Source organism: Tiliqua scincoides, chromosome 1 (genome assembly GCF_035046505.1).
Source record: "Tiliqua scincoides isolate rTilSci1 chromosome 1, rTilSci1.hap2, whole genome shotgun sequence".
NCBI classification, from domain to species: Eukaryota; Metazoa; Chordata; class Lepidosauria; order Squamata; family Scincidae; genus Tiliqua; species Tiliqua scincoides.
The window spans coordinates 294219787-294240665 of NC_089821.1; the positions used below are offsets into that span (position 1 = coordinate 294219787).

At 43.1% G+C, this 20879-nt stretch overlaps 1 protein-coding gene across 1 annotated transcript in view; it reads right to left on the bottom strand.

Moving 5' to 3' along the window:
* FBLN5 (fibulin 5) overlaps positions 1-8787 on the bottom strand; it is a 54451-nt gene extending 45664 nt beyond the window's left edge. Inside the window, exon 1 of the mRNA XM_066628473.1 lies at positions 8577-8787. Within this exon, the coding sequence (XP_066484570.1) occupies positions 8577-8772 (196 nt within the window). The 5' untranslated portion in view covers positions 8773-8787. The remainder of the gene's footprint in view (positions 1-8576) is intronic.
* Between the last annotated feature and the right edge of the window lie 12092 nt (positions 8788-20879).

Below are 20879 nucleotides of genomic sequence, written 5' to 3' on the forward strand. Positions count from 1 at the left end.
CACATGGAAGCTGTTTCCTCCTTGTGCCTCTTGAAACATGTAATAGACCAATACTGTATGAAAGTAAATAAGGCTTTGAGGGACTGAAAAACAAGTGCTCTTCAATAGACCTCTGAATTAAGGGTATTGGAAATTGTCCCTTTAATATGCTCATGTGTTCAGTTGAAAGTTCTCCTGCGACATTCACAGGAGTAGGGCTTATTCTACAAGTATTTAGCCATTCTGGTGGCCTATCTGTGTTGAAGGCATCAGAATCAAGAAAGACTCACAGCCAACGCACACCACTGGAAGAGGGCATAGCCTGTAGTCCTGAGCTGAGTGATATTCCATTGCCGAGATTGCTGCCACCCAAGACACCTAGTGCAGCATAGCTGTCAGCAGTCTCGGGTGCGGCAAGGGCTGAGGATGGTGGGAAGCATCAAAGAGGAGCTGGAACAGAGTGGAAAGAGAGAAAGAATGGATGGAAAGAGGTGAGAGAGATTTTTGGTGAGGGTTGAGAAGCAGTGGCAAACAGGGTGGTATGAAGATCATACTCAGGGTGAGAACAGAAAAGTGAAGCCCAGGAGACAGAGGAAGAATGGCAATTTCCCTGCAGTACTACCTGTTTACCCCAAGGCCAAATAAGAAATATGAAGAAACACTTGGTGCAGTAAACAAATCATTTGGAATTGTTCCATGACTTGAAAAGAAAATTAATAATCAGCAAGTTTAATTTATGCATCCCTTGCATTCTTTTACCCAGCACGTAAAATGGTTCCCATGCTAAGTTAAATTACTATCAGAGTAGTCTGAGCTAATAGACACATGCTGAATATAATGAATTTGGCAATGCTAAGAGCGAGAGAAAAATAAAAACCATAACAAAGTGAAATGAGGACAGTGATTAATGCTGCAGAAAAAAACTAGCGAGAGAGTCAGAGCCCAATCCTTTGCATGTCTAACTCAAGTCCCATTAATGGTAAATGTGACTTACAGGTAAATGTGGATAAGATTGCAGCTTCAGTATAATATAAAGGTAATACTTGGTGCAGAAATACTTGGTGCTCTAGGGATCAGTGAGATCCGTGAGTTCAGAGAGAACAGAGAGAACAGTGAGATTCGAGTTCAAACCCCCGACTTAGCCATGAAACTCACAGGGTGGTCTTGAGACAGTGCTTCAGCCTTATGTGAGATGGAGCATTCTTGTGAGGATAATATAGGAAAAGATGTACTCTGGATGCTGCCAGTGGCATAACTGGCAAGCATGCACCATGGAGCACGCTGGTCATCCTGCTGCCTTCTCCACCCCTGCCCCCTCCCGGATGTAATTGTGGTGATGTGATGACATCACTGCAATTCCTCTTGGGATGCTTGGGGCCAGGCCACCCACTTCAGAAGAAGTGACTGGCCTGGTTGCAAGCAACCACACAGAATTGCTGTGGGAGCAGGCATGAAAACCTGCCTGCCCCTGCAGTCATTCTCAGCACAGTTGGGCGTACCCCCATGGAGTACCACCCAGAGTCACAGCATTGCCCTGACGGAGCCTTCTGTGCCGCTTGTAAGCAGCACAGAGGTCTCCACTGGAGTGGTTTGGGGCCGCTGAAAGTGGTGCGGAAGGCTCCATCAGGGCCTTGCGAATGGCATGCGTTTCCTCTGAAATCGGAGGGGGTGTGCGCCGTTTCTGCTCTGCCTCTGATGGACGCTCTCAGAGGTGGAGGAGGGGCGCCCAGGAGTACTGTGGAGCAACCGCAAGAAGCTGCCACTCCGGCAGCGCCTCAGCACTGGATTGGGCCGCCCTCCCCTCCTCCTTTATATGAGGGGAGGAGATGGGTGCCCTAGAGAGTCAGCGTGAGAGGAATTGCAACTCCTGTTGTGCTGCATCTCCAGGGCGCCCTCCCCTCTCCTCCAGTGGAGAGGAGACGGGCGCCCTAGAGTGTCAGCATGATGGGAATCATGACTCCTGTCATGCTGCATCTCCAGGGCACCCTTCCCTCTCCTCCAGAGGAGAGGAGACAGGCACCCTACAGCATCAATGTGAGGAATCGCGACTCCCATCGTGCTTCCTTTCTAGGCCACCTGTTTCCTCTCCTCCTATAAAGTTCCTCCTCCTATAAAGTCCAGTGCCTCAGCCAGTTCGGCGCCGAGGCACTGGAAAGGCGGCTTCTTGCTGCCTCTCCACAGCGCTTCTAGGCAATCCTCCTCCGGCGGCGTGGGGGGCAAGGTGAGAAGGTGCCCCCAGAGGGTCAGCGCCCAGGTATGCCAGAGGTGAGAGTTTTGCCTGACTAGAAATCAAGAACTAGATATCTCCAAATAAGTCCATGGAAGCAAATGAACTGGTCTCCACTTCCCAGTGGCAGTCCTGGCCACTGTGTTCCCCTGGGGCAAGCCTGGAAGTGTCCCCCCCCCACCTTCTAAGGCCGCCTGTGGGCCTTAAAAAACATCACTTCTGGTTTTCTTTGAAAAACATGAAATGCTGTTTTAAGGCCCTAAGAAGACCTTAAAATATCACTTCTGGTTTTTTGGAGAAAACCGGAAGTGGCATTTTAAGGCCCTTTGGTGGTCTTAGAAGGCTGAAGAGAGGCCCTTCCCGTTGCCCCAGGACAGCACAGTGACCAGTACTGACAGTGGGTCTCCCTGGCCCTCAGAAGACCTTCTGAGGGCCTTAAAATGTCACTTCCTGTTTCCCTGAAAATCCACAAGTTATAAGGCCCTTAGAGCATTGGGGAGGCCACACACACTCCCCAGCCCTGAGAACTACTCCTTCTCCTCCCTCCTCCTCCTTTTGTCCCATATGGTGGCAGGATCAGCTATTCTGGATCGGAGTCGCCATGTGTCTCAGTCACAGGCTTGGTTTCGACTGGCTGCTCCATTGACCTGCCGGTACCACTGGCCACAGCTCCCCATTAGGTCCCCATTATTGCTGCATTTGGAAATCTAAGACTATAGGTAACTTATAAGAGATATTACAAGAAGAATAAAAAGAAAATCAAGAAGTCTGAAACCTTATGTAACTTTCTAGCTAAAAGAAAGAGGATCAGGGGACACCAGAAGCTCAATGAGGGAGCCATGAAAGGAGCTCTAATACTATGACATTTTTCCACTGTGCAATGCTGTTTATGGCTCCATTCATTGCTCCTGCAGCAGGAGCAGGTCACTGCCATTCAAGCCATGCTGAGCCAAGGGAAAAGAAACATTTTTCTTTCACCTAGTATCTCTCAACCTTCCTTCTGCAGATGGTGGCTGGAATCCGCCTTTTGGTGCAGGCAATGGTTATCTGTGCCTTATGCATATATTACGGCTATGTGCTGCCTTCAGGTTCAGATGTAGTATACAGTATGCCTCTGACTACCAGTTGCTGGGGAGCAATGGCAGGAAAAGGGCACAGCCTGCTTCCCTCAGAAACATCTGGATGGCCACTGTCAAAACCAGAATGCTGGGCGATATAGACTTTTGATCTGATCCAGCAGAGCTCTTGCTTATACCATATACATTTGCCCCATAGGTGACAGGAAGGTACGCTGTGATAGAAGGACAGCATGACCCAATGATAATGGAGAGAGCTTGATATCTATGATACCCTTTCTGTGATGGTCTTCTGCTTTTAAAGCTTTTCTGATATTATGGGATATAATGAAGTTAGGCCATCTAAATCTTCAGTATTATCAATTCTTATAACTGCATGATTAAATAGAGCTGGCAAATGCCAAGTAATTTTTTTTTTAATATGTATGTGGTTTTAGAATTGGAAAGTGCCTTTACAGTGCTTATGGCACAGGAAAGTGCTATAAAAATGATAAAAAGTAACATGCCACTTCCCTTTCCCAGCCTTTTCTCCTTGTTTTTATTTGCTGACCTCATTCCCAGATGGACAATTTGGAAGGGAAGACAAATGGATAAACAGTGTTACACTTGGAAATCAGATACCTAGTTCAAATTCCATCTCATCCATAGGCGCATTGGGTGGCCCGGGGAAAATCACTATCCGTCAGCTTCAGTTCCCCATCTGTAAAAATAGGAGTCGGAATGGCCATCTACAAAGGCTGATTTGAGAGAAAAGATCAGAAAAGAACTGTACAGTACTTCATACTCTGAAAATATCAAAATTAAAAAGCACAAAGATTTAAAAAAAATGGAATCAGAAGTTTGAATTCCTGGTTTATTGGAGAGTTTCACAACAGCAGAAACAGAATTAGAAAATAAAGGGCTTTTCCTTCACTAGGGAATTAAGAAGACATTAAGAAGAGTGAACTCAGCATCAGATGCTGAGTGATGTTAAGGAAACTTTGATCTGGTACACCTGCTCTTTCCACCAAGCTACATTCACTTTTAAAGCTGTTCTCCTTCAGTTTCAATTTCTTATTTTCAACTACTCTACACACAGAGCCAGCATTCCCTTTAGGGTCCACGCTGCTGCAAGGATCCATTCCCTGGATGCACATCTGTATGCTGGCATCTCCAGGTGTTTGGCAACAATGTCATACCTCATCACTGGACTTCCAGAATGCTAAGCACTGTCCTGAACTCAGTTTTGAGTGTCAAGGCCTCACGGCTGGGTAGCTTAACAGGAACATTGTTCAAAGCCTCTGAAGGAAAACATAGACAATAACCAAAATGAACCATAGGGCTGCAAATTTTTTTTTCTTCCTGGAATGACTCGTGTATCTTGAATTTATGTGACAGGCAGATGTTCAGCTGGTGCAGCATTTTGAATCACTGTATCTCTATGGCAAGGGACGCTGTGCCTATTCTATTTCTGTCTGACATTGCATTGTTAAATGCTCTTTCCCCCAAGAATTGTAAGCCTAGATGCAATTCTGGGGGGGGGGGGGGTTCCTTCTTCTTTAAGTTAAAAGGCACTAAAGTCACCCACATGTAGCATAAAAATTACTCAGATTTTTGAGTTGTGAAGCAGGAGCAATCATCTAGTGTTGCCAGACTGCAATGCAGAGAGCTGCAATGTGTCTTGAAATTCCCTGATGTGGGAGATGAGACAACCACAGCAACTTCAGTTCATTGCTCTCTTTCAGTAGCTGGTCACTACAAGTTACTGAAATTTGTGACACTTCATCCAATTTGCATGTGCGAAGGAAGGATGTAGCCAGCAAATGAGAAACAAGACTTTGCCACTCACTAAAAAGAAGAGGACTTGTGGGCCTCTAAAAATATGTGGTTGTTTTGGGGAAGTGATGTTTCTTTAAAAACTATCATTGTCTATCTTGGTGCTTTCCAGCCCCTCAATGTTGTCTTGTGTATTGGTAAACAGAGATATTACAAAAACACCACAAGTCTCAACTAGCCTCTACTCAAAGATATGGCTCTTGCAAAAGACTGCAACCTGAAATTTCCTATGGGTTAAGCAGCATCTGATCCCTGTTGCTAATTTTTTTCTTCTGCTTTCCTTGAGGTCATTTAACTTCTCTACCACTTTCCATGTTTTCATATATCTATCTTTTCAGTCAGCTGTTGTATTAAACTCTTTAGCAGGAAAGTAAAACAAAAGTACACCCATGGCAATGCTTTCTACACTACCCAATAAGGATAACAAAAATCCATGTAAGGCAGGAAATGGGGTGGGATGAAGGGAAATTGGAAGGAACTCTCAGTTTATGAATGTGTAATGAAAGAACGTGAGGCTTTGCTTCAGTTAAGATGTGCCAAGGGTTACTGGGTTGAGTTCTCTGAACAAAAGAGACATTATTATGGCTAAGCATTCTAGAGCTTGAAAGAAAAACAGGCAGAAATGGAACGAGTTAAAAGGATCACGGCCAGATCAGACATGTTGGCCCAGATTTGTTATTTTGTGCATTTCTTCAGGAATGCATTATACTCCCACCTGGTTTCAGGCAGTTTTGTAGCAATCATATTTGCTATGGCCACACAGCTGTTTTCCTCAACAAACATGAAGCATGAACAACATGAGCCTGAAAACAAAACACCCATGTGCATGCAACTCTCCAACACATGTAAATGAGAATTTAAGGAGGTTTTTCCACTTGTAATATGCCAACTTTACATGTTTGCTGCAGAAAAACTGATGGCAAACAAAATTTCCATGCAAATGGTGTGAAGCTGTCCTTAATATTTTAATTTACATCAGTTCAGCACTAGTAAAAGACGTGCAAATTATACAATAAGTGCTGGGTAGCAGACATCTGAACTCACCTTTTAAAGCTTATTGACCTACCAGCCTGGGGAGAGGGGTGGGACGGGACTCGGGCACTTAGGCAGGATCCCAACCCCCATCCCCACCTGAGTCAGCTCAACCTGGGTTGCTCGATTTGTGTCACCTACTTCACTGGCACAAATCTGAGTAACCCATAGGACTGGCTGCCGCACAACATGGGGTAAGTGGAGTTCATTCCCCTTACTCTGACCTGTGCCATAGTCAGCCCCAACCCCACGCTGGATACAGAGTAGGCCAGCAGGCCTGCGTGTTCCAGTGTGGGTTAGGATCAGGCTGCCAGTCCTGTTTTTAAGATTTTTATAGCTTATATTTAAGAATGTAAGAACAACTGCCTTATTGGATCAGACCAAGGGCCTACCTAGTCCAGCAATCTGCCTTAAACAGATTCCTTGGATAGCTCGCTGGCAGGCCATATTTGTGTGCTGGAACTGGATATAGAGCACACTGATAATATAGGAAGAATATTTTCTATTCCAGATAGAACCCTAAATATCGAAGGATAATCTGTTTGCTGAGATTAATCAACAATCTAATCTTCACTGTGCTGCCTACGTTTTCATGTAGCAGTGCAAAAATTTTTACTCCTATAAATTAAACTTAGCTAGTAAAATATTCTCCAATGCAAATACATAGAATGCCAAAAGAGTGACTAAATGTTCTATAAACAGGCCAAAACCGACTTGCAAAGTCAAGTATACTGCATGTTTATCTCACAAAATGTATTAACAAAACATATTTTTGTTAAGGTCCAAAGATACAGATTAGGTCCGTTCTATCAGATGATCAGAAGATGGAATAATTCCACAAATCACTCTGCAATCAATAAAAGGAACTTATCCAACCAAACTATAATCTTGTGCAGACTGTATCATATCTGACGATTTAAAACCAACAAATATCTTTGGTCCTATTGTACAAACAGGACAATAATTAGTATCCAAAAAGCAGCACAATTTTGCTTTCAGTCCATTTCCCATTCCCTCCTTTTTCCCTTCCTCAATCTCACTGGTTTTTTCAGCTCTTAATGTCATGCATGCATTACTCCAAAGTATCTCAAAAATAACACAAGGATGCCAAGGTTGTTTGAATGAGTTTAGGATATTTTTGGGGTACTGAATCAAAAACTGAATCGGTTTTGCCTGATTGGCTTTAATTTGGGGGAAATGGCATAGCCCCCTTATATGCTATTCAAGCAGCTTCCTTGTGAGGAGGCCATGGCATCTGCTTCATGAGGAAGCTGCTCGAATAAGCATATAAGGTGACTATGCTGTACCCCCAAAACTAGAGCTAATCGGGAAAAACTGATGCCATTTTTTGATTCAGCACCCAAAATAGAACCCAAGAATATGTCTAACTTTTAAGACAACAAAATGTGTGTTGGCCTGTGAATAATTGGTTTGCCCTTATATGATTTTAGCTATATTTGGCTGATGTCTATAGGTCATTGCATACATTGACAAAACAAAGAAACAGATCAAAGCCTCATGTACTAGTATAACATAATGACTTGGGCCAGCCCAAGTTGCTCCTGCTCTGGGAACAGCCTGTCCTCTGCAGCGATTGGGGGAGTGGGGAGGAGAGATTTCTTCCAGGATAGAATGTTCAGGCAAGAGGGAGATGGAAGCTTGGTTCAGGGTGGAATGCTGGGAGAAGGAGCTGTTAGGATTTGGCAGATAAAGGTCTGGAGCTAGGGGGTTTAGGCTAGGGAAAGGAGATCTGTTCTGGAGGCTTTTAGACAGAAAATAGCTAATAACATGTTACCCTACACCTGCTAATAAATACTTTTTGACAGCTTGATTTTTTGCTTTCTCTTGTAAATAAAATCAGTTAAGCTGCATTTGTCTCATCTGGGATTCATGCTTGTTTAAACATCCACTCCAGGCTTTAGAGTGAGGCTTTGACTGCTATTACCAAAGCACATTCCTTGTACAAGACACAATGTGCAAAGTGGGTGATGGCACATTACAATTCACTCCCTATTCATCATCGCAGACTTTTCAGTCATCATGGAGCCAGCACAAAACTACACACCTAATATTTAGGGTACAGTAGTTGTAAACCAAGATAAAACCAGTGTCACTGCAATCAATCTGAGCTTAATGTCATAATTGCACTGGCAAAATGAAGGATTGGAGTCTGCTGCAAATGAAAGCGCACCATGCCAAAAGAAACAACAAATGAGTATGCAGACCTTTAAGATTTGAGTCACTTTAAATAGAAATTCAAACAAAAGTAAGATAACTTCTTTAACTTAATTTATGCTCAATGGTCATTGAACCATGTGATCCAAGTGGGATAAAACTGGTGCAACAGCAGAAACAGGAAATTAATAGATATGTAACAGATGGGAGAAAATAATATCACAGTAAAAAAAATATGTACACAAGGATCTATAGAGTATTTTGCTATTTACCTACACACTGATTTTCACGCATTTGGTAACCAAACCGGCAAATGACAGGTCTTGTAGCAGTAGGATAATTTGGAGCAGGAGCTGGTGCTGGAGGTGGTGGATACAAGCTAGAGTAAGGATTGAGATATGGTGATCGGTAAACTGGATTCGTCTGAGGAATACATAAATAGCCACCATTCTGGTTAACACAAACCATATCTCCTCTACAGGCCTCAGCAATAGTTCGACATTCATCAACATCTGAAAGAATACATAAATGAAAAAATTGTGTCACTTGTATGTTGATTAAAGTATGTTTAACTAATTAATCATTTGTCATTTAAATCAATATATTTAAGTAATTATTAATATACATTACATATATGTACATACATTTTCATATTATCAACCTTTCCATATGAAATGTTAGGGAACTTAATTTTAAAAAAATCTACAACTCAGTATTATTTTAATATTAACTTTTTAATTCCCTGATATGTTAACATAACATTTAAAAGGCAACAATCTCAAATTCACCAACAGCACAATCCCAAGCATTAGGATGCACTTCTCAGAAGTAAGTCTCACTGAATTCAACAGGACTTTCTCTCAGGAACTTGTATATAGGACCGCAGCCTAAAACTGGTCCTAAAGTTCTGTCTACCAATCAAAATGACTTGGCAGCAAGAGCTACTGAAACCAGTAGGCTATATTTCCAAGAAAATGAGCATAAATTTCAGCCAGTACTCAGAGGGGGCCAGAGAGCTTTGTCCTATTACCTTTAGTTGTGGGCTTCCTAAGTGCTCTTTTTAGAAGGCTACAGGAGTCACAATTCAGCTAAAGCGGGGAAGACAGGGAGTGAGCTTATAGATTTTTCTAAGAGTTCACTTATTATGCCTCATAATTCATGCACTGGATCAGACTGAGCATCTTGCAACTCTACAACCCACATCTTCATGACATATCTGAAGAAAAATTTATGCTACTATTCTGCATCATCCAACAATACAATAAAACCAAGCACTCAGTGATATGAACTTTGTCTTGGACTGTCATGAGAGCCGATTGTGTATTGTATGATATATAGCAGCATTTGTCAACATTTGTCCCCTGCCAATACAATTCTGCATGGTCCACCTATTGGAAGTACCACCAGAAGCCACTGGTGATGATGTCATTGCCAGTTACTTCTGGATTGGGAGGCCAGATATGATGCAACAAACACCAGTAAGAGGTTCAGGGCAGATGGGAGGACATTTTCGAGTGCACAAAAGAAAAAAAAAACACGTTGGTGCTCAACCCACTGAACCAAACCTCCTAACACTGCTTATCATGTTGAGTTGCATATCTGATTGCAAGGTGGCAGGGGTCTGGAAGTCCCGCATGTACCACTGGACACCACCGCAAGTACCACTGGTGGTACTAGTGTCACTGGTTGAGAAACGCTGATATATAGGCGTCTCATAGTTTGTTTTGCATAATGACCTAAACGCATAACGGTGTATCCCCATCATTAAGTGACGCATTAAGCGTTGATGTGCACCTGTACTCTGATCCGATTACTCCTAAAGTTCCATCAAACTCCCATAATTTCATTGCATTTTGAAATTAGCTCACACTTTACAGGACACACTGCATGCTACCAGGTGAGCAGGAGTTCAACTTCTTACTCTTCATTTCAGATAAAACATAAGACCCAGTTTTTCTTTCCTTCTAACTCTCATTAATTCAATGCCAATTACAAACATATACAGCTTCTTCCTGTTAATTCATATGTCGAAGCCATAACACTGTGTAACAATGTCAGTGGATGTTGTCTTTTTCTTTTCCAGACACTGTTGGTTTGATTTGGCAGCTGTGACATTTGGCTCTTGATCTGGGACCCCAAGTTTCTTTTAAACTCTTTCTTGCACAAATATAGATACAAAAGGTTAAAATCCAAGGAGCTGTTTTAGGTCTATACTTAGTTCTCACCAACATTAGGCTCTCCCATGCTAGACTGAACAGACAGATACAAACTGATTAATATGATCTGGGAGTAGCAGCCATTTGGGAGAAGCAAGATTGTTGACATTCAGGGGAACATAGTCATTCTCTTATTCAAACATGAGCATATAACTACTCTGTGGAAAAGATCGCAATATGTTCATATATGCCCTTGCATTATAATGATGATACTTTTATTTTGCTGAATTTCAGACTATCCAAATTTTTGTTATGCATACCAGCTAACATAACTGTCACACTCTGTTGCCAACTCGATTGCTTCTCCAGAACACTATGCTGCTGAAATTCAGTAAGCCACCACTGGACAACCTGACTAAGGGCACAATCCTGAGGCACCCATGGGCTGGCACAAGTCCCTTGCACAGGCCCAGGAGGGTTGCAAACGTGCCATAAGGCACGTTTGAGCCTCCTTGGGAGGAAGCTGGGCTGGGTCTCAGAGGTACGCCAGCCTGCAGAGGCTGACACAAGCCTCAGTGCCGGCTTCCTTGGCTTGGCTTGCGTCGGCCCAGCCAGACCAACACAAGCTTCTGGGGTGGGCAGGGAGGAAGCGGGAGAGAGGTGGGAGAGAGGTGTTCCTGGGTGGGGAGAGGGCGGGTGGTGGGCGGCCCTGGGGGTGGCCAGGGGGAGCGGGAGGCAGGGCTGGGATACAGCACTTATGCTGGATTCCAACCCTTGTTCCAGGGGAGTTTGGAGCAGCATGAACCCGCTCTCCTCAGACTTGTGCCACCTTAGGAGATGGCACAAGTCCAAGGAGACCCTTTGGGGCAAAGGCACTTTACCTGGAGGTAAGGGGAGACGTTTCCCCTTGCCTCTAGCTGAGCCTCCTTGGGCCTCTATCCTGCGCTGGGTAGACCACAAGCCTCTTGGCTTGCCTGTTCCAGCACAGGATAAGATTGCTCCCTAATACAATTTTAGTTAGACTAATTGGATCTGCGAGTGGTGTCATTCTCTTTGTTCTGTTTTACTGGTGAGAAACTCCTGATTAAAAAGTGATGTTTTAGTGGCCTTTCTAAAGACCATCAACTGAGTATGTATTCAATTGGTGAGTATGTTTTTGGAACGAAGCATCATCACATCCAGCAGCTTGGTTATTGACATGACATAAGATCTCTTCATATTAAAAGAGCTGAACACAACTACAGTCATTTGAAAGCAGCAGAACCAATTAATAACCTGAACCAGACCTTTCCATCCTGAAGAATGACCCAGATGTTTTAGCTAGACAAAGGCAATGCATGTAACAAGTTGCTGAATCCCAAGTTGGAGGACTGACATAGTCAAAACCCTACCTAAACACTGGCCTGAAGCACGGTCCATCTCAAACCCAGTTGAGCATTGTTGCTAAAAAAAAGAAGAAGAACAGAAAGAGTACTCAGTGGATTGAAAATTGGATGAACACAAACACTAAAATACAGATCAGATGGGATAGGATTCCCTTGTATGCTGAGTCTAGAAATGCACAGCACACATGAATATAGGTATTGCCCTAAACAACTCATGAAGTAACTTATATGAGCCATGTTGCAACTCCTAGGCCCTGAACACAAAGCATTTTGTGCCATACTATATACAACACTAGAGCTAAGACCACAGTCCCATTTCAAGAGACGAGTCTCAAGTTTCCTACATGACTCTGAGCCCAATCCTATCCAACTTTCCAGCACTAATGCAGCTGCAATGCAGCCCTGAGGCAAGGGAACAAGGGTACCTTTAACTTGAGGAGGCTTTCATGACTGCTTCCCACTACAACATGCAGCGCATGCCCCATTGGCACAGCTGCATCAGCACTGGAAGGATAGGATTAAGGTATTAAGCAAAAAAGGAGAACCACTGCAAAATTACTCCACAGACTTTGACCCATTTATTGGGTTTTGAAATCTGTTAACATGTTGGCGATCTTTAAATTGGAAATTAGAGAGAAGGAAAGGAAAATAATTTGAAAAAGTAAGAATTTTCAACACATCTGAGATGTTTAAAAAAATTAGTAAAAAAAGTCCAGTCCAAGAGACAGTGGGAGTACTTAAGTAGCAGTTGAACATCAAAGCTTGTGGAGTCAGATTCCTGAAAACTATACAAGGCTCTTATTACTCATGTAGTAATTTACTACATTCAGATTAAACTCCAGGGGGTTTGTTTTGGGTGTATGTGTGTTTGGGGGGTGTTTTTTTTGTGTTTTTTTTTGGCAAGGACTGTATATCTTCATTACTTTTCTGCCAAGTTGACAGAGAATGAGTCTTCAGCAGATGTGAGATTTCAGTTATGTCTGGCTTTGAGCGATCTGTGTAATCTGAATCTAATTGCACTGCTTCCTACTCTACCTTTGTGCCAGCCCACAGTAAACCCCTGGTATAAAAACTGACATATTTCTGCACATACAGCTCTCACCTGTGTCTTCCCATGATCTATAACGCAGCAAATCACCATGACAATGGTCAGTATCCTGCAATAGGAACAGAAATATTTTGTAAACCTCGTCATATGCATGTTTGTTATGTGCAGGTAAGATGTCTACAATCATGCTATGCTCTTATAAAATCTCATTGCATCCAGAGCTAAAACAATGGAAAGTTAAGCTAAGAGCAATTTTTATTGTCACTGACACTGTCCCTGGATTCAGATGGCAGACACATTCATAATTGCAATAGCCACTGAAATATGGGGGGGCCTATCCATGGATCCTATATCCACAGTTTCATTTCTCTGTGGATCAGGTTTGTGAAGGCCCCTGTGTGCCCCCTCCAGATGCAAGAGAAGCTCTGCTCTCCTCACCTCTGCAGGGTGTTCTAACCCCAGCAGAGGTTGCGCACATTCACTTGCAGCCTTTGCCAGGCTCAGAATGATGATTAGAGTTTTTAGAAAGTGACTTCCGAATTTTAAAAAAACCAGAAGTGATGTTTTTAATGTCTTTTAATGCATTAGGAGGCCTGGGAAAGCCACTGACGGCTTCCAGAACAGAACCCCCGCAGATATGGGACACACCTGTAATTCAAAGTTTACGTGGCAGGGCAAAGATCAAAAACAGACTTTGAACATTCATCAGTTGATGCATGATAACTTAGGGTTAACTCACTTGGTACATGCAACTACACGCATCTTTTTAAATGCAACTTTTTGGGAAACAACTGAAAGCAGTTTGCGGATGCTACAGTTTTTGGAAGAAGAATCTGGAGGGAGGGGGGAATGGGCTGCTTCATGCTTTCCCTTCCAATCACTTGAGCAGTAACTTATTCCTCACTCAAGTTGCAGGAGACACCGGTATATGTATTGTACGAACACTTCAGGATGAAAAGCAGCTTGGAGAAGCAGGCATATCTTGAGCAGAAAAAATGACTGGAAAGGAAAGAGTTAATTCCAATAATTCTCAAACCATGTACCATGAAGTAATAACTAGTCTGCTGTAAGGAATACATTAATTAAATTATGTTTCCTGAGAGGGCACCCTGCCAGATTTGCTGCTTGCTTCTCTTTGGTCTGGGCCTTTCCATTGGGGTGAGTGATTCTGCAGCATCTCACTACATTGGTCAGTCACTCCCGGCACAGAGATATAGGTCACAATCCTAACCAGGTCTACTCAGAAGTAAGTCCTATTTTGTTCAGTGGGGCTTACTCTCAGGAAAGTGTGGTTAGGATTGCAGCCATCGTAGCATTACCTGCCCTCAGAGAGGAACACCCAGATGAGTAGCTCATGCCAGGAACACTGGGGAGATCTGCTCTAAGCACAGGCAATGCTTATTCTTACATACTCTTAAAAATAATCCCATGCAAGAGTTAAGGGCATCTCTAATTTAATTTGAGGTGGGGGGAGAAATATGCCTCATGGCTAGATTGCATGTTACATGCAGTCATGGAATTTTTTCTCAGATGTTTTCTTTCTGAAATATTTCTCTAGATCAAGGGTGTCAAAATCATTTCATGTAGTGGGCCAAATAGCATTCATGGCACCTGCTGAGGGCTGGACGTGGTATAAGCAGGAAGTGACATCATTAAGCAGATGATGGCCAGAAATAAGCACTTTATTCTCACATTGAAACTCATTAGCTCATTGGCTGCCATTCGTTTCTGGGCCCAATTCAAGGTGCTGGTCGACCTTTAAAGCCCTATACTGCTCTGGGCCAGGCTATCTTAGAGATTGCCTACTCCTGTACAATCCGGCTCAGGTCTTCAGAGAAGGCCTTTTTACATGTGCTGCCGCCTAAAGAGGTACGTGGGGCGGCGGCAAGAAATAGGGCCTTCTCAGTAGTGGCACCAAGGTTATGGAACTCCCTTCCCCTTGACTTGAGAATGGCTCCCTCCCTCGAGATCTTTCGGCGAGGCCTGAAGACCTTGTTGTTTACACAAGCCTTCTGACTCTATGGCCTTTTTAACATCTTTTATACATCTTTTAGTTTTTTACAGGCGTGATTCCTCCTTGAACTGCTGTTTTATGCTCTTTTTATTCTGACTTTTATCTGATTACTGTTTTTATGGTTTCTCTTAATGTGTTTTTAATATGTTTTTATCTGTTAAATTATGTTTTAATCTGTTGTTTTTTTTAATATGTTGTAAGCCACCCTGGGTCACTTTGGGGAGAAGGGCGGGATAAAAATAAAGTTTATTATTATTATTATTATTATTATTATTATTATTATTATTAGCAGCTGCAAAAGACAGAAGATAAAATGTGCAAATCTTGTTCATGATTTCAAAGATATGAGAGATCTCAATTATTTCATGGGGAGAGCCAAATTATAATGGGCCAGATAAATTGCTTTGGGTTTGCAGGCCTTATGTTTGACACCCTTGCTCTAGATACTGAAAGCTTATGTGCAGGAACAATGGAATAGCACAAGGAGATTGGCAATTTAGGGCGCAAACCTAACCCCTTATGTCAGTGCTTTCCAGTCAATTGCTTTCCAGTCAATGGGACATGTGCTGCATCCCGCAGTTGGGTGTCACTCACGGAGGCCTTCTCAAAGCAAGGGAATGTTTGTTCTCTTACCTCAGAGCTGCATTGCACTTATGTCAGTGCTGGAAAGCACTGAAATAAGGGTTTAGGATTGTGCCCTTAATCTTTGTCTTGTGTTATATCAGGGGTGCCAAACATAAGGCCCCGGGGCTGAATGCAGCCCGCAGAAGCTCTTTATCTGGCTCTCAGGCTCTCCTAGGACCACCATCAGCTGCTCTCTCTCAGCTGCTGAGCTATCACTACTGGAAGGGCAGCCCACATGATAACTGAGCTCTCCCATATCTTGAAAATATGATCAAGATTTGCATATTTTCCCTTCTGTCATTTGCAGCTAATGCGTTCTTAAGTGAGAATAGTGCTAGTTTCTGATCATGACATGTTTAGTGATGTCACTTCCTGCTTAATGATATCACTTCTGGCCCTCAGCAGGCATCATGAATATGATGCCCTCTATATGAAACAGGTTTGACAGCCCTGTGTTAAATGTTAGACATTATTCCATGAACGGAAAGGTTCATTACAAGCAACCATTAGTTCTTCCAGATGAAAGATCATGCACAGACTTCTAAAATCTTGGCAAACGTCCCTTTCTCTTTGCCCTTGGAAAGCTGAAATTAAGCCATTTCAGTTTCTGGTAAAATGCTCTGCCCAGGAACTTCTGAAAAACTAGGTACAAAATATATATGGTACTTCACTACACTTCTGAAACCAGATATTTTAAAACTGATCACCACATTTCTATACATTTGGTATCATAGAAACATCCTCCCTCTCAAATCAATTTCCAGCATTTCAGTTCATTTGTATAGCTATGCGATCTACTTTTCAGGTAAACAACTGGTATAATTAACAGACGAAAACCACTGGAATGTTCTTTTGAACAAGTGCCACTGAAAAAGTTACACAAGATTTTAGCAAAAAAATTACCAAAAAGTTATGGTAATTCAATAGGGCTTGCACAGAAAGAATTTTCTGGTGAATTGCACCAATACAAACAGTTCCATCAAACTCTATCAAATCCTATCAAACAAGCACACCTTATTGGAGGGCTAGTAACTATTCCAATTCCCAGTCCACAAGTGAATGCTAACAACACCTTTTCTGCTTTATACAGTATATTAGAGCAGAGGCAAGCATTGTTATTCACAGTTCTGACAGCAACTTCTCAAATTGTTCAGAATAAGACTCAGAAAAAAAAGGCACAGAAAAAAAAAAAGGGAAGCCCCCCTCCTGGGCTGGCAGGCAGATATTGTTTGCTTGGCAAGCTTTTTCGGTCACAGAAACCTTGGAAAATGCATTGCCTAGAATTGGATCAAATACATTTTGTAGTGCTGTGTCATCCGTCATGTAAAGCTGCACTTCACCTATGAATCTCCTGGAAGCTTTCCAGAGATATAGAACGGAGTGGACATTGAAGGTAGTAGTCTCTCAAAGTAGACTACTAGATACCTCCAGGAATTACTTGATGCCTTCAATTATCCTCATACAGACTGGGTCAATTTGTGTTCTGGTCACGAAAAGGAGACTGGATTCCTTGACGTCCTAAATGACTGTGCCTTAGAGCAGCTAGTCATGGAGCCCACCAGAGGACAGGTGACTCTGGATTTAATATTGTGCGGTACACAGGACCTGGTTAGAGATGTCAATGTTACGGAGCCGTTGGGGAACAGTGATCATGCTGTGATCCGTTTCGACGTGCACGTCTGGGGAAGAATACCAGGCAAATCTCTCACAAAAACCCTTGACTTCTGACATGCAGACTTCCCTCAGATGAGGAGGCTAGTTAGAAGGAGGTTGAAAGGGAAGGTAAAAAGAGTCCAATCTCTCCAGAGTGCATGGAGGCTGCTTAAAACAACAGTAATAGAGGCCCAGCAGAGGTGTGTACCACAAGAAAGAAGGGTTCCACTCAATCCAGGAGGGTGCCCACATGGCTAACGAGCCAAGTTAGAGAGGCTGTAAAGGGCAAGGAAGCTTCCTTCCGTAAATGGAAGTCTTGCCCTAATAAGGAGAATAAAAAGGAACGTAAACTGTGGCAAAAGAAATGTAAGAAGATGATATGGGAGGCCAAGTGAGGCTATGAGGAACGCATGGCCAGCAATATTAAGGGGAATAATAAAAGCTTCTTCAAATATGTTAGAAGCAGGAAACCCGCCAGAGAAGCGGTTGGCCCTCTGGATGGTGAGGGAGGGAAAGGGGCGATAAAAGGAGACTTAGAAATGGCAGAAAAATTGAATGAGTTCTTTGCATCTGTCTTCACGGCAGAAGACCTCAGGCAGATACCGCTGCCCAAACAGCCCCTCCTGACAGAGGAATTAAGTCAGGTAGAGGTTGAAAGAGAAGATGTTTCAGACCTCATTGATAAATTAAAGATCAATAAGTCACCGGGCCCTGATGGCATCCACCTAAGAGTTATTAAGGAATTGAAGAATGAAATTGCTGATCTCTTGACTAAAATAAGCAACTTGTCCCTCAAAATGGCCATGGTGCCAGAAGATTGGAGGATAGCAAATGTCACGCCGATCTTTAAAAAGGGAAAGAGGGGGGACCCGGGAAACTATAAGCCAGTCAGCTTAACATCTATACTGGGTAAGATGGTGGAATGCCTCATCAAAGATAGGACCTCAAAACATATAGACAAACAGGCCTTGCTGAGGGAGAATCAGCTTGGCTTCTGTAAGGGTAAGTCTTGCCTCACAAACCTTTTAGAATTCTTTGAAAAGGTCAACAGGCATGTGGATGCGGGAGAACCTGTGGACATTATATATCTGGACTTTCAGAAGGCGTTCAACACGGTCCTTCACCAAAGGCTACTAAAAAAACTCCACAGTCAGGGAATTAGAAGACAGGTCCTCTCCTGGATTGAGAACTGGTTGAAGGCCAGGAAACAGAGAGTGGGTGTCAATGGGCAATTTTCACAATGGAGAGAAGTGAAAAGCAGTGTGCCCCAAGGATCTGTCCTGGGACCGGTGCTTTTCAACCTCTTCATAAATGACCTGGAGACAGGGTTGAGCAGTGAGGTGGCAAAGTTTGCAGACGACACCAAACTTTTCCGAGTGGTGAAGACCAGAAGTGATTGTGAGGAGCTCCAGAAGGATCTCTCCAGACTGGCAGAATGGGCAGCAAAATGGCAGATGCGCTTCAATGTCAGTAAGTGTAAGGTCATGCACATTGGGGTAAAAAATCAAAACTTCACATATAGGCTGATGGGTTCTGAGCTGTCTGTGACAGATCAGGAGAGAGATCTTGGGGTGGTGGTGGACAGGTCGATGAAAGTGTCGACTCAATGTGCGGTGGCAATAAAGAAGGCCAATTCTATGCTTGGGATCATTAGAAAAGGTATTGAGAACAAAACGGCTAATATTATAATGCTGTTGTACAAATCGATGGTAAGGCCACACCTGGAGTATTGTATCCAGTTCTGGTGGCCGCATCTCAAAAAAGACATAGTGGAAATGGAAAAGGTGCAAAAAGAGTGACTAAGATGATTACGGGGCTGGGGCACCTTCCTTATGAGGAAAGGCTACGGCGTTTAGGCCTCTTCAGCCTAGAAAAGAGGCGTATGATTGAGACATACAAAATTATGCAGGGGATGGACAGAGTGGATAGAGAGATGCTCTTTACACTCTCACATAACACCAGAACCAGGGGACATCCACTAAAATTGAGTGTTGGGAGAGTTAGAACAAAGAAAATATTTCTTTACTCAGCGTGTGGTTGGTCTGTGAAACTCCTTGCCACAGGATGTGGTGATGGTGTCTGGCCTGGATGCCTTTAAAAGGGGATTGGACAAGTTTCTGGAGGAAAAATCCATTACGGGTTACAAGCCATGATGTGTATGTGCAACCTCCTGATTTCAGAAATGGGCTATGTCAGATGCAAGGGAGGGCACCAGGATGCAGGTCTCTTGTTATCTGGTGTGCTCCGTGGGACATTTGGTGGGCTGCTGTGAGATACAGGAAGCTGGACTAGATGGGCCTATGGCCTGATCCAGTGGGGCTGTTCTTATGTTCTTATGTTCAGGAAGTCCACAGGCAGGACATGAAGCAATAGGCCTCCCATGTTACTCTTAAGCATAGCCATTGTGGCTAATAAGCATTGATGGACACCCTCTAGATGTGGCTCTGAAGAAGCAATATTGCTCTGTATTCAAACACTGTACATTCAAGAACCGCTAGGTATGTCTGCACTACCAGGGGCATTTTCAGAAGCAAATGACAGCAGTCATGAGAAATGAAAATTAGGCAGTTAACCAGGGCCAGTCAATTGGACCAATTGCTCCCAACTGTGACCTTCACAAGGGCAATCTATTCTAGTCATGTCAAATACACACAGCAACACACTGTAATGGACACCTAACACTACACTGCAGGTTTTATGGATATATATATATAAAAAAACCAGCAATAATTTTATTGTTCTTTTGAATTCTTAAAATGTGCTTAAACCCATTTGGTCCATTAAATCACATGCACTTTTTAAGAGCACATTTTGATTGCTTTCCACTCTACCATAGAGATAGAAAGTCTAATAAGTTTTATTTACATCTCTAAGATTCTACAGATATTGGCTGTGAACCTGGAGCTCAGCAAAAAAAGTTTCCATTTGGGCTCCGCAGCTCCTAAGGTCAGCTAACAATTACAGGACTGGCTTTTCTTCCTCATTCTCATCTTCTACTTTTACACTTATCTTCTACTGAAAATATGACTAAGGGCACAGTTCTAACCCCTTATGTCAGTGCTTTCCAGCATGCAGCTCTGAGGTAAGGGAACAAACATTCTCTTACTTTGAGGAGGCCTCCGTGAGCGATACCCAAACTGCAGGATGCAGCACATATCCCATTGGCACTGCTATGCCAGTGCTGGAAAGCACTGACATAAGGGGTTAGGATTGTGCCCTAAATGTATTTAACTGAACATGCATCTTTCTTCCTTCTCTCCATCTGTTGTTGCTCCCTGTTACAAAAGAGAGTAAGGTTCTTGGGGCAGGGAACTGTTATTTCCTTATGATACTATGCAAATTTTCATTGAAAAAGACAGTACTAACTAAACATTCATATTCCTGTAATTTATATATGTGTTTCTATGTTAAGGGGTAGCATCTAAAGCATAGTGCTCATGGACAATCTTCCGAGTTTCCAGGTATTCCCCCTCCCTCTACAGCCCACCTTGCATCACATCCAATCTCACTGACAACAGAGTATCTCCCAACCCTCAGTTGTGACTATTATGGGATTGCTCAGGGACTTAAATAGAATGAAGGGGTTTCCAGAGTACCAGAAGTTCCAGAAGGTGGCTTCTATGAGTACCATAGGTGCTACCCAAGGGTTAAAACCAACCAACCAACCTTATATTTCCTGAGCTGCTAAACAGCAG